We start from the raw sequence: 15,252 nt of genomic DNA on the forward strand, positions 1-15,252 counted from the left end.
ATAAACATATATGTATATATATATATACATTTATATATATATGTATGTGTGTGTGTGTATATATGTATATGTATATATATATATGTATATGCATATATATATATACATACACATATAAGTACATATATATATATATATATATATATATATATCGAAACGCAGAGGAGATGAAACCATGGCGACTAAAGAAGGGGAATTTTCCTTGTGTTATTTGTTCTGTACTCTATTTTTTTGTTGTTTAAGAAAAATGTCCAGTTCCTTGGTTTTGTGTTTATGTTTTCGTTTCTCATTGTGTTCGACGTTTTTATGGTGTCCTGTACCCATATATGCATGTATATATATACATGTAGAGGTAGGTACGTACATATATGTATGTATATATGCATATGTTTTATTTATTAATTTATTATATATATATTATATATATATATAGATAATATATATATATATATATATATATATATATATATATATAATATATATATATATATGTATATGTATATGCTTATTAAATTAGAGATAAAACCACTATTAGGCAAATCAAATGTATATATATATATGTTAAGAACAATCTTACTATGACGAAACGCACGCATCCATTTCTAAGTAAGATTGTTCTTAATATTAATAATGATGCGCACTCTTAACCTTTCTCTCCCCCTCCCTTTCTCAGCCTTCATTCTTTTGGCTTTCCTTTTCTTCTACCTTACTGTCTCTCTCCCTCTCTCTCTCATTCTTCATTCTTTTCTCTACAACCATTCCCTTTTTTTCTCTCCCTTTCTCTTACACCTCCTCCTCCCTCCCGTCGCGGTCACGTGATGAGATGGCTACCACTGACTTTCTTCTCCTGGCTTCCTTCAAGTAGAGACGGTAAAATCTGTTGCTCCCTGCCGTTCTCAAATAATTGCGTTCGTAAAAAAATTATATCTCGTTTGGCTTAACAGCCCTTCTTGTTTGGGTTACTGTTATTCTCCGTGTCCTGTCTTTTACTGTTTATATTTTGTACTGTCGTTACTGTCCTGTTTTTGTTACTATTTTTACCCCTCCGCACAAAAATCTCAAATTTTATTTAATTTGATTTTCGCGGGAAGGAAAGTTTTATTGAAGTCATGTATCGCCTCGACCTTCGAAACGTGGAGTAGATGAAACAAAGGCGACTGAAGAAGGGGAATTTTCCTTGTTTTGTATGTCCTGTACTCTATTTTTTCGTTGTTTAAAAGAAATGTCCATTTCCTTGGTTTTGTGTTTATGTTTTCGTTTCTCATTGTGTGTGGCTTTTTTTTTTGGTATCCTGTACCCATATATGCATGTATATATACATGTAGAGGTAGGTACGTACATATATGTATGTATATATGCATATGTTTTATTTATTAATTTATATATGTATGTATATATATGTATATATATATATGTATAATTATATGTATGTATATATATATATATATATGTGTGTGTGTATATATATATATATATATGTGTGTGTATATATATGTGTGTATATATATATATATATATGTATATATATATATATATGTATATATATATATGTATATCACGTGATCACATGACCGACCAGACCATCAGATGTTGCTACACATCGCTGGTCACAATGCGTTCGCATTGTTTTAGCCTTCGAATGACGCCACCCTGATGGCTAAGCAAGCAGGCCAACAGAAGAGTGAGAGAAAGAGTGATGAAAGAGTACAGCAGGGATCACCACCCCCTGCCGGAGCTTCGTGGAGCTTTTAGGTGTTTTCGCTCAATAAACACTCACAACACCCGGTCTGGGAATCGAAACCGCGATCCTACGACCGCGAGTCCGCTGCCCTAACCACTAGGCCATTGCGCCTCCACATATATATGTATATATATATGTATATATGTGTGTGTGTGTATGTATGTGTGTGTGAGTGTCCTGTGTTGTGTTTGTCCCCCACCACTACTTGACAACAAGTGTTGGTATGTTTATGTCCCCGTAACCTAGCAGTTCAGTAAAAGAGACCAACAGAATAAGTACCAGACTTTAAAAAAAATATGAGTGCTGGGGTTGATTCCTCGACTAAAATTCTCTAAGGTGGTGCTGCAGCATGGCCACAGTTTAATGACTGAAACAAATAATAAAAGAAAAGAAAAGAAAAGAAAAGAAAAGAAAAGAAAATAATTAACAACATGTCGTTAAGTGGTTGATGTATATAGATTTATTTAACCTCCATGTAACGTTGATATAAATACAATTTTATCATTTGATTCAATTTGATATTCCAGTTCACCCTGCAATGGAAGAGAGCAAAAAATGGTATTTAGAAAGAGGGATACACAAACATATACTGGAATAATACATACAATCATACTTACACATACATCCACACACACACATCTGTATGTATAAATACCTATATTTATATTATATATATGTAAATGTAAAAAAATACAAACTGGGACAAGAACATGAAACATTTAGAAGACGATACAAAAAAACACGGACGGGACATTCGAGGCCTTCAATCTTCAGTCAAGAACCGGATCATCTTCGCAATTTCGGCTGATTAATCTTGAGATTGCTCCGATCTGGCCAGCCCCAAAGGAAAATCTAAGCCAAGCGCATTAGATTCCTTGGAAGAAAACCTCAAATGTATACAAAACAAGGACGGAAAAACGGACGATGTTACACGAATAAAAAAAAAAATACGTAAAAACAATAATGATAATAATAATAACAACAAAAACAGGACGTCACAGACAAGCGTCTTTTCAACAGGATGAGTAAATTTTTGAGCTGGCGTTAGAAGAAAGCCTTAGGGCTTTTTATATTATTATATTATATTTATATTATTTCAGCTATTCTGAAGTCTGGTACATGCAGGTCAGACTGTTCCACTGAGGAGATCAAATAAGATTCAACTATGTCCATAGTTGTCTTCTCTTTACTAACCAAGCATCATAATTACTACCAACTGTTGTGTCTTCATTCTTTCAGGAAATTTGGTTTTCAGAGTTGTCTTTCTTGTTCTTTCTGACAAGAATTGCCATTAATGATTCTTTTAATTACAAGATTACAAGTATACCTTCCTTTAATTAATCATGATTTTTACTTCTTTTTCTTTAATACACTTTATTAGCCCATGCGCGTGTAGTATGTATGTGAGTCAATGTGTACTAGTGTGTGTGCAAATGGTTACACAATATCACTGTGAACACCGTGACCGACCAGGCTATCAGATGTTGCTACACATCGCTGGTCACAATGCACTTTGCATTGTTTTACCCTTCAAATGATGCCACCCCGCTGGCTAAGCGAGCAAGCCAACAGAAGAGTGAGAGAAAGTTGTGGTGAAAGAGTACAGCAGGGATCGCCAACACTCCCTGCCAGAGCCTTGTGGAGTTTTAGGTGTTTTCGCTCAATAAACACTCACAACGCCCAGTCTGGGAATTGAAACCACAATCCTACAACTGCAAGTCCGCTGCCCTAACCACTGGGCCATTGCGCCTCAATGGTTACACAATATATGAGTATATATGCGCAGGTATGGCAATGTGATTAAGAAGTTTGCTTCCCAACTGTATGGTTTCAGGTTCAGTCCCACTGCATGGCACCTTGGGCAAGTGTCTTCGAGTATAACCCTGGGCCAACCAAAGCCTTCTTAGTGGCCTTGGTAGAAGGAAACTGAAAAAAAGCAATTGTGCAAGCGTGCATGTGTGTGTGTGCACGCTTATATTTTGCCAGCGCCGCCTTGACTGGCTTCCATGCCGGTAGCATGTTAAAAGCACCAACCGATCGTGACCAATGCCAGACTCCCCTGGCACCTGTGCCAGTGGCATGTAAAAAGCATCCACTACACTCACAGAGTGGTTGGCGTTAGGAAGGGCATCCAGCTGCAGAAACCCTGCCAGATCAGACTGGAACCTGGTGCAGCCTCCTGGCTTCCCAGACCCCGGTCGAACCATCCAACCCATGCTGGCTTGGAAAACGGACGTTAAACGATGATGATGATGATGATGATGATGATAAATGTTGCTTGCTACAAGTGGTTGTGGTGTTGTCACGATTGGTTGGTGCTTTTTACGTGCCATCGGCACAGAAGCCAGTCAAGGCGGCGCTGGCATCGGCCACGTTCGGATGGTGCTTTCTACGTACCGCTGGCACAGGTATCACAACTACAATTTCCATTTGATATTTATTTTGATATTGATGTACTTGACTCAATAGGTCTCCTCAAGCACAGCAGGTCACGTTCCACTGGCACAGAAGCGAGTCAAGGTGGCGCTGGCATCGGCCACGTTTGGATGGTGCTTTTTACTTGACTCAACAGGTCTCCTCAAGCACAGCAGGTCACCAAAAACTAATAAACAAATATAAAAATGGATGGCATGAAGACTTACCATTAATTCCCAGTCGGCATCATTGATTAGGACTAAAATTCCAGGTCGCCTGAAGAATAAAATAAATGAAGCTGAAGAAATATTTTCACTCCAGTTACTGTTGTTGTTGTTGTTGTTATTGTTTTACCTGAAGTAAACCCTGACCAGGCTGGGATTATAATCACAGGCCATTCTACAGCAATCACAGACCCCTTTACTTTTTCAAACAAAGTATTTAGTTTAACTCTTTAGCATTCAAACTGACCACAACCAGCCAAAGTATTCATACCGTTTTATGTTCAAATTGACCAGATCCGGCCTCTCACACCTACCCTAAAATGCTATTCTAAAAGTAAAACAATTACATCATAAAAATCTTGAAGCTCTGAGATGATATGTGATTAATTCAGAATAATGCAAATAAATACTTACTACATTTGACAGAGTAATTTGAATGCTAAGGGGTTAAAATGGGGTCACAGGAAGCTGATGGGGGTTTGTGTTGGCAAGAAGTTGATGAGGTTGGATAATTGTTTTGTACATGATGAGCAGAAAAGGAATATGATGTTTCAGACCTGGGGGATCACAAAACATTACTTACACACTGTGTCCTTGAAGGAAAAGTTCAGGTCTTTCTTTCAGCAAATTATCACGGATCCATGGTAGCAGATCTTTGATTTTCCCTGAAGAAGATGTTTTATGAGAGACTATGTAACAAATCCATGCAAGTATTATATTTATATATAGCAGAGTAAACACATAAATCTGAAACAAGGTGGAAAAAAAGAGTACTCAAATACCAGAGGTAGAGTAATATGCTTTATTTAATGCAGCAGAAAATTCAACAAAACATGTTACTCTGAGTTTCACGTTGCCGTTCGTCGGACATTTTTTGCTAGAATATATATATATATATATATATATACTCTTTACTCTTTTACTTGTTTCAGTCATTTGACTGCGGCCATGCTGGAGCACCGCCTTTAGTCGAGCAAATCGACCCTGGGACTTATTCTTTGTAAGCCCAGTACTTATTCTATTGGTCTCTTTTGCCGAACCGCTAAATGACAGGGACATAAACACACCAGCATCGGTTGTCAAGCAATGCTAGAGGGACAAACACAGACACACAAATATATACACATACATACATATATACACATACATATATATATATATATATATATATAATATATATATATCAGTAATAATATAGGGTGAAATTAATTAATTTGGAATAATCATTAATTTCACCAAGTAGATTTCGGCATGTAAAAGCCTCATTCGAGGAAAGTTTAAGTAATACTAAGTAATAAGGGTTTAGCAACGATTTGCCTCACCACACACCGAATTAGAAATAGCAGTCAAAGAGTTATAGCTATTCTTTCTACTAAAAGGGAGATCTCAGTAAAACCACAGCACTTGAAAGGCAAACACAGACAGGCAAGAGAGAAAGAAATGACGGCAATCTATCATACAATTTTAAGTCACCTATGGACGTACGTTTCGAAATTAAGTTTTAGGAAAGCATAAGAATTAGATAATTATGTCTTACCCAAACTTTCATTCACACTTTGAATTTGGTGATACTGGTAACGGTTTTAGCTCGCTCTGATACTGAGTTGAGATGATGCCTTCTAGTATCTCGAAATTTAATATACAATTATTCATAATTGTAATGTCCTACGCTGATGAGAAAAGAAGTTGGGTAAGACATAATTATCTAATTCTTATGCTTTCCTAAAACTTAATTTTGAAACGTACGTCCGTAGGTGACTTAAAATTGTATGATAGATTGCCGTCTATAGCAGAAGACACTTGCCCAAGATGCCACGCAGTAGGACTGAACCCGCAACCACGTGGTTGGTTAGCAAGCTACTTACCACACAGCCATATATATATAAGAATGTTTTGCGTAATAAGATAAAAAACCAAGGCTGTATAGATATTAGAGCATTTATAGATAGAAGCTCTAAATGCTCTAATATCTATACAGCCTTGGTTTTTTTATCTTATTATGCAAAAATTCTTATATACACATGCTGACATAGAACCAACCCTTTATCTGCAATATTACCGAATCTGGAACTTAACTATGGTCTGTCTATAGCACTTATTCAGCATTACCTGACACATTTAGGTCTCAATGAGACCATTATCTCTTATATATATTTATATATATATCACTGTGATCACTGTGACCAACCAGGCTATCAGATGTTGCTACACATCGCTGGTCACAATGCGTTTCGCATTGTTTTAGTCTTCAAATGAAACCACCCTACTGGCTAAGCGAGTAGGCCAACATATATATATACATGTATATATATATATACATCTATAATATATATATATATATATATATATATATTATATATATATATATATATCAAGCAAAGTAGCTAGTTGTAAAATCTCAAGAAGAGAGTAGTAACTATAATAATCAGTAAAGTTAATCACCACATCAAAGTGGCTGTTCCATGTCACTACTAGTTTAACCCCAGGCAGATTTTCCACCAACAGGTTACCAGTGCAGCCCGCACTCTGTACATATATATTGCTAGCAAGGGAGTGAACCTTTACCATCCTCTAGCAGACAACAGGATCGCAAGACAGACTCAATTTCAAGTTGGTTGGCTCATCTTCAGCCGTGAGCACCTGGTCACCAGAGAGATAGCCAGGGACCATTCCAACCGATAATATATTGCAAGCAAAGAAACCATCGGTCACTGGTTTGCAACAAGCTAAGTAACGAGTTGAAAAATCTCAAGAAGAGATCAGAGTAGTAACTACGAGGGACGTTCAATAAGTAATGCCTCTGACCCACTTGTAGTTGTTTGATCTAGCTGAAATTTTGCATGTGCAATCATTTATATCTCTATAGAGTTAGTGGCAAATTACAGCACTGAATTAATTGTGGTTTCTGATTTACAGGTGTTTGAACCGAGTCAAGTGTTAAATGGAGCCTGTTGAGTGTCGAGCAGTGATCCGGTTTTTGTATTTGAAAGGACACACACCACGGGAGACTTTTGATGAAATGAAAGTAACTTATGGTGATGATGCCCCATCATATGACCTTGTAAAACGCTGGCATAGTGAATTCAAACATGGTCGGAACTCTGTGGAAACAGCTCCCAGATCTGGTCGTCCCCTTCTGCCATTGATGAGGCATCTGTCTGTCAAGCTGAGGCTGCCATTTTGGAAGATCGACGCATAACTATTCGCCAAATAGCCCATGAGGTCAAGATTAGTACCGGGTCTGTGGAAACTATCATTCATGACCATTTGCATATGCAAAAGGTGTCTGCCAGATGGATTCCCAGGTTGCTCACGCCTTTCCAGAAGCAAGAACGCGTCGAGTGCTCGAGGATGAATTTGGAGATGTGCCAAGAAGATGAGTCAAAATTTTTCAAAAGACTGATTACACAGGATGAAACCTGGGTCCATCACGATGATCCAGAGACCAAAGCCCAGTCAATGCAGTGGAAGCACCGTGACTCACCCCCTCCAAAGAAGGCAAGGGTGCAGCCCTCCGCTGGCAAGGTCATGCTCACAGTCTTCTGGGACCAGGACGGAGTAGTGATAACAGATTTCCTGGCAAAGGGTACCACAATTGCAGGAGCCTATTATGCTTCACTTTTGAGGAAATTAAGAGAAGTTATCAAAATCAAGAGGCAGGGCAAGATCAGTAAAGGCATCCTCCTCCTGCAGGACAACGCTCCGGTCCACAACTCGCTTGTCGCCAGATCAGAAGCACAGGCGTATGGCTATGAACTCCTCCCCCATCCCCCTATACTTCCTGACCTTGCACCCTCTGATTTTCACCTCTTCCCAGTCATGAAGTTGTTTTTGAAAGGAAAGCATTTCCCAGATGATGCAGCCTTGATTTCTGAAGTCGCGTTCAGGTTGGAGGACCAAGCTGGGGTCTTCTATAAAAACGGTCTCCAGAGCTGCATCAAACAATGGGAGAAATGCGTAACTCTGGGTGGTTCCTATGTAGAAAAAGTCTAATAACTGTGCAAGTTTCGTTGCTCTACTGCTATGGGAAGTGGGTCAAGGGCATTACCTATTGAACGCCCCTCGTATGCTATCTATATCTATCTAAAACTAAGGTGCCATGTAAAAAGTATTGGTGTGGGTGCTGGTGCCATGGTGATGGTGGCACATAAAAAGCACTGATGACGGTAGCGCATAAAAAGCTTCCAGAACACTCTGTAAAATGGTTGGCATTAGGAAGGATATCAAGCTAAAAAAAATTATTCCTAACAAGAGAAAAAGGTAAACATGAAATGGATTTCCATACCAAGCAGATTGCTGTACTCAGGAATACTCACCTGCTATAACAGAATTGCTATCCTAAAACCAAAGTGTCATGTCAAAAGCGCTGGTGTGGGTGGGTACTGGTGCCACATAAAAAGTGGTCAGAACACTTTGTAAAGTGGTTGGTGTTTGGAAGGGCATCCAACTGCAAAAACCAAGCCAAAATAGACTATGGAACCTGATGTGGGCCCCGGCCTGGCCAGTTCCTGTGAAGCTGTCCAACCCAAACCAACATGGAAAACATTAAATGTTGATGATGATGATGATGATGATGATGATGATGATGATGATGATGATATATTTCCCTCTTTCTCTGTATGCATGTGTGTGTGTGTGTGTGTGTGTGTGTGTGTCTATGAAAATAACCTTCAGATGTTGAGCCTCAGAGATGACTGATATTTTGCTGTGCTTGAGAAAGACCTGTCTATCTAAGTAAAAAAAATGAGGCCCTAAATGTATGTTTATGTCTAAGCCTCAGCACAAAACCTATCCCTGACAAATCTCTCCCCAATAACTCATCTTCCTAACTCCCCCTTATTTTCCACTTGCGTTCACCACTCGATGCATTTTCTTCCCCTCTATCCCTTGCTCTTGTCTCGCAAACTCAATCTGCATACAATCTGTCCCTGATGAATCTCTCTCCCACAATGCATCTACCTAACTACTCCACCCCTCCCTCCATTTGTGTTCACTCACTGCATTCCAACCCCACTCTGTTATCCATCCTCCAGTTGCACTCTCACAAACTCACCTGCCTACACATTCTGTCTAATCTTCTCTATTACTTCACTTACGAACACACCTCCACCTGGATAAAGGTTGAAATGCTGAGATTTATAAGTAAGGAGTTCAGTTGGATAAAATATAGAAATGCTGTACTCTATCTGCTGTCCAGTTTGTTGCTGTAGGATTTTGTGGTGACCCCCAACAGAAGCCATCAAGGAGGACTCAGTCAGAGAGGGACATCTTCTATACCATCTTCTCTCTCTCTCTTCCTCTCTCTTGTTCTCTCTCACTTTTTCCAACAGTGTTAGCCGTTTATCTCCTCTACTACTACAAGACACCTGATCTTGTCTCGCTATCAAACACTAGCACCATTGTTCCCAACCCTTATCAACAAACCCTTAACAACAAACAAGATGAGGACAAATATCCGTCAAATGTAAATAATGTACATAATTCCTCATCTCTTAAATATAAAACTGTAATATATATATATATATATATATATATATATATATATATATATATATATATATCATCATCATAATCATTATCATCGTTTAACGTCCACTTTCCATGCTAGCATGGGTTGGAAAATTTGACTAAGGTCTGATGAACTAGATGGCTGCACCAGACTCCAATCTGATCTGGCAGAGTTTCTGCAGCTGGATGCCCTTCCGAACGCCAACCACTCCGAGAGTGTAGTGGGTGCTTTTATGTGCCACAGGCACAAGGATCAGTCAGGCGGTAATGGCAACAGCCATTCTCAAATGGTGCTTTTTATGTGCCACCTGCACAGGAGCCAGTCCAGCGGCACTGGCAACGCCCTCGCTCGAATGGTGCTTTTTACATACACAGAATGTATGTATTTGTGTGTCTGTGCTTGTCCCCCACTATCGCTTGACAACCAATGTTGGTGTGTTTACGTCCCCATAACTTAGTGGTTCAGCAAGAGACTGATTGAATAAATACTAGGCTTACAAAGAACAAGTTCTGGGGTCGATTTGTTCAACTAAAGGCAGTGCTCAGCATGGCCACAGTCAAATGACTGAAACAAGTAAAAGAATATACATATATATATATATATATATATTTGTGTGTCCGTGTGTGTGTGTGTGTGTGTACATATGCATGAGTGTGTGTGTGTGTGTGTGTGTGTGTATACGTGCTCTTCATATCAGCCATATCACAACATTTTGATCTCAACAAAATGTACTGGCTTCAGTCCTTGGACTGTGGCCATGCTGGGGCACTGCCTTCAAAACGACACTCACATCAATGCCTGAAGGATGTAAAGCAACACAGTCAAATACCACAAGGTATTTTCGTCCACAATCAACACTCTGTTACCTACCGATCAAATACCAAATACTTGATTAACAAATCAATTACAACAACAACAACAACAACACTGAGAATTTAGATAAATCATGTATTTACATTGTTTGTTATCTTCCAGAGGCAATTTGATCTGATGTTTCTTGATTTTGTCAAAAAGGAGTTCAGCTCCACCACTGTCAAAGAGAAACCAGGATCAGTACACTTTCAATATGGTGAAAATAAGAGCACTGCAATAAACCACAGCACATACCCAAGGCACACAGAGCTGCACTCGGTAGTGCAGTGAAAACACATAAAAATAAGACTAATGAATATTAATAATAATAATATAATAATAATCCTTTCAGTTATAGGCACAAGCCCTGAAATTTTTGGAGAGGATCAGTCAATTACACCGATCCCAGAGTTTCACTGGTAGTTACTTTATCGACCCAGAAAGGATGAAAGGCAAAGTCGACCGCGGCAGAATTTGAACTCAGAACGTAACGGCAGACGAAATACGGCTATGCATTTCGCCTGGTGTGCTATTAAGAGATAGCCCAAAGGCCCAACTAAGACTGTGCATTCAATGCCACGACAAAGCAAAGCAACAGGAAATTCTGGGCTCTAGCTGTGTGGGTACTCGTGTAGTTTTCATGTGTATTTTCTGGATCTATATCATAACTTTCATTATCTGGTCGAACTTGCGATTGAAATCTTTTGTTGGTTAATAAACTTCATGTTTATTAACTTCAGGTTTATTAACCAGCAAAAGTTATATTTCCATAAAGGAAAAAAAAACAGACCAACTGAATAATTATCGGGCATAAAAAAAAAGAAAACTTAAGTACCAGAGTCGATACGATCAATCAAAAATTCTTCGAGTCAGTGCCCCAGTATGACCGCAATCTAATGACTGAAAGAAGTAAAAGGTAATAGCCATCAGATTTATAGAACGATAGTAATAAAAAAATAATTCGAGAACTTATTGACATCCAGCACTTCGTCTGTCCAGCAGATCTCGCCGATGGCTCTTTCGCCGAGGTTGCACAACCACAACGCCGCTTTCCATGGCTTTACCCATAATCCAAGGCCGGGTGACAGCGAGATGTTATTCGTTGCCAAATAGCAGGTTGTGTTTGAACCTGAGAGGCTAATATCCATATTCTTTTCTTGAATCTATAACTAAAGGTTGTTACTGTATCCGCCGGAGACCAGCTGGTTAGAGGTTCTCATTTTGAACTCTAACAAATTATAAATCACGTTATCTGTCAGAAATGGGATTCGAACCCATGCCCACGGTCGTGGACCAGAATACACAACCTTCAGGTTAAGGTACCTGGCGCCTACCGTGGTCTTTTCCGTAGGCTTTTCTTCCCATGGATAAACCTTATCTGCTTCCCCCTTTACACCGTACATCAAGACACTGTGATACACGATTCCTATTGATCGTTTTTTTTTCTTTTCCTTTTTTTTTCTTCTTACCCTTTTACGATACCTTTTGATCGAAAACCTACCCCACCCTTTAAAAATTTTTTTTTTCCCTCCCCAAAAAAGAAAAGCTCTACTTTATAATGTCCCGTCTGTATGCAACCTTGTGTGGCTAATAAAGAAACATATAAGTTACGTTATCTCACTTACACAACGTAAGTCAGTGGAGGCGCAATGGCCCAGTGGTTAGGGCAGCGGACTCGCGGTTTCGATTCCCAGACCAGGCGTTGTGAGTGTTTATTGAGCGAAAACATCTAAAGCTCCACGATGCTCCGGCAGGGGATAGTGGTAATCCCTGCTGTACTCTTTCACCACAACTTTCTCTCGCTCTTTCTTCCTGTTTCTGTTGTACCTGTATTTCAAAGGGCCGGCCTTGTCACTCTCTGTGTCACGCTGAATATCCCCGAGAACTACGTTAAGGGTACACGTGTCTGTGGAGTGCTCAGCCACTTACACGTTAATTTCACGAGCAGGCTGTTCCGTTAATTCGGATCAACCGGAACCCTCGTCGTCGTAACCGACGGAGTGCTTCCACAACGTAAGTCAACTTTTGTAGCATGGATTGTTTCTTAACTACGATTCCTAAACTGTAAGTTTTAAGTTTTAAAATTCTTTGTCAAACTTGCAACAGAGGCGAGGATAATTAGTCTTAAAGCAATTATTAATGTCACAGTGCTCGCTTAATTGATAGATACAATCTAATTAAAACAGGTCGAATATTGATCACAATCTATGTACATAATTTAAAAGTTACAGAAAAAAAAACTAGCGCCTAAATGATCGGGTAAATCGAACAGAGAGGAAGAGAACAAAGAATACAATGAAAAAATCTCCGTCGACAAAACGAACCTGAATTCCAGCGTGACAGGAAGATCCGCCATATTTTAGTAAATACATCGTAGTTGTCTCCCTTGATTTAATTAAGGCCGTTGAGAGTCACCTCCCTTGTTTCATTCTTCTCGCATAAAAATAATAATAATAATAATAATAATAATATTAAAATTGTATACAGTGCTCAGGTGCACCACAACTTGTCAGAAAGTGCATATAAAGTACATGCAGTAATGTAGAAATGTCTGGAAAGCGAACAGTGTATGAGTCAGATATATGCTTAGTCTCAAGGAAAATACCCCAAAATAACAATTAAAGTAATTAAATCCATTTTAATTGGCTTTATTCAGTGATATACAGGATTTGTACGCAATCACAACACGATCTATATTATGGTATTTCACGTACGTGAAAAGAGAATTACGTTTTATGTAATACCAGACACTCAACGAAAAATCATTAAATCAGATATTTAAATCACAACGGTTGCTCTTTTACTCTTTTTTTTTTACTCTTTTACTAGTTTCAGTCATCTGACCGTGGCCATGCTGGAGCACCGCCTTTTTAATCGAGCAACTCGACCCCGGGACTTATTCTTTTTCTAAGCCCAGTACTTATTCTATCGGTCTCTTTTGCCGAACCGCTAAGTAACGGGGACATAAACACACCAGCATCGGTTGTCAAGCGATGCTAGGGGGACAAACACAGACACACAAACAAATACACACCGCACATATACTATATATATATATATATAGATATATATATATATATATATATATCTATATATATATATATAATATATATACATATATACGACGGGCTTCTTTCAGTTCCGTCTACCAAATCCACTCACAAGGCTTTGGTCCGGCCCTAGGCTATAGTAGAAGACACTTGCCAAAGGTGCCACGCAGTGGGACTGAACCCGGAACCATGTGGTTGGTAAACAAGCTACTTACCGCACGACCACTCCTGCTGTTCCTAATTAATTTGGTTACGAATTTTCCATTTGTCAATACAAAGTTTTCTCTTGTTATTCATTACAAAATGTCATTTATTCTATGAATTTCAATGCAGATAAATGTCACATGCAGTCATCCCTCGCCATATCGCGGTTCACCTATCGCGGTTTATTATTTAAGCAGTCGTCGATTCCTTCGCGGTGCTGTTTTGCATTTATAATATAATAATATATACAAATTATAAAAATAATTTTTTTTAATATACAGGCGCAGGAGTGGCTGTGTGGTAAGTAGCTTGTTTACCAACCACATGGTTCCGGGTTCAGTCCCACTGCGTGGCACCTTGGGCAAGTGTCTTCTACTATAGCCTCGGGCCGACCAAAGCCTTCTGAGTGGATTTGGCAGACGGAAACTGAAAGAAGCCCGTCGTATATATGTATATATATATATATGTATGCGTGTGTGTGTTTGTGTGTCTGTGTTTGTCCCCCTAGCATTGCTTGACAACCGATGCTGGTGTGTTTACGTCCCCGTTACTTAGCGGTTCGGCAAAAGAGGCCGATAGAATAAGTACTGGGCTTACAAAGAATAAGTCCCGGGGTCGAGTTGCTCGATTAAAGGCGGTGCTCCAGCATGGCCGCAGTCAAATGACTGAAACAAGTAAAAGAGTAAAAGGTAAAAGTACAGTACTGTTTCTACTTCGCGGATTTTGGATCTTTTCGGTTTGACCGGCAGTTTTTTCTAGCGGTGTCATATGAAATTGTCACCCATAATTATGACCCTAGTATCGATCTATTGCATTTCAATCTGTTTTGGGGTTAGGATTAGGGGGAAGGGTATCTTTCTTTCTTCAGAAATGTAAATAAACCCAATCTGTTTCTTAAACGAGGGACATATTCATACGGCACGGAATGTTTTTTTACCTCAATAGACGTCATCGATTGGTTGAAATTGAAGAAAATAAACAACAAAAATCTTACAAACTATAGAATTTTCTCAATAAAGCCAAGAGAAAAAGATGTTTTATAAACACATTCTACCAATATACGAAGTTTAAAAGTGTTTAGTTACGTGGAAATTATGTTAAAAACTGCCGTTCAAACTGCTTCTATCTCAAAGACGAACTATAAACAAGAACTTCGCTGCAGGATAGCTAATGAGATGATCGGACGAAAAAAGGGACTTCCGGTTAGGCGGGAAAGGAGAGTGAGACGCTGGACGGTCGATCGTATTCGCCTTCACG

The 15,252-nt window shown here is 39.0% G+C and overlaps 1 protein-coding gene across 1 annotated transcript; it reads right to left on the reverse strand.

Annotated features, from left to right (window-relative positions):
• Positions 1–2,178: 2,178 nt before the first annotated feature.
• Positions 2,179–13,120, reverse strand: LOC115230352 (ubiquitin-related modifier 1). Its single transcript, XM_029800557.2, has 5 exons — positions 13,066–13,120; positions 10,846–10,919; positions 4,964–5,045; positions 4,384–4,432; positions 2,179–2,274 (listed from the first exon to the last, which is right to left on the reverse strand). Exons 1-5 carry the CDS (start codon positions 13,095–13,097, stop codon positions 2,206–2,208), a joined length of 306 nt encoding a protein of 101 aa, XP_029656417.1. The 5' UTR covers positions 13,098–13,120; the 3' UTR covers positions 2,179–2,205.
• Positions 13,121–15,252: the final 2,132 nt, after the last annotated feature.

This window comes from Octopus sinensis, unplaced genomic scaffold (genome assembly GCF_006345805.1).
Source record: "Octopus sinensis unplaced genomic scaffold, ASM634580v1 Contig15413, whole genome shotgun sequence".
NCBI lineage: Eukaryota > Metazoa > Mollusca > Cephalopoda > Octopoda > Octopodidae > Octopus > Octopus sinensis.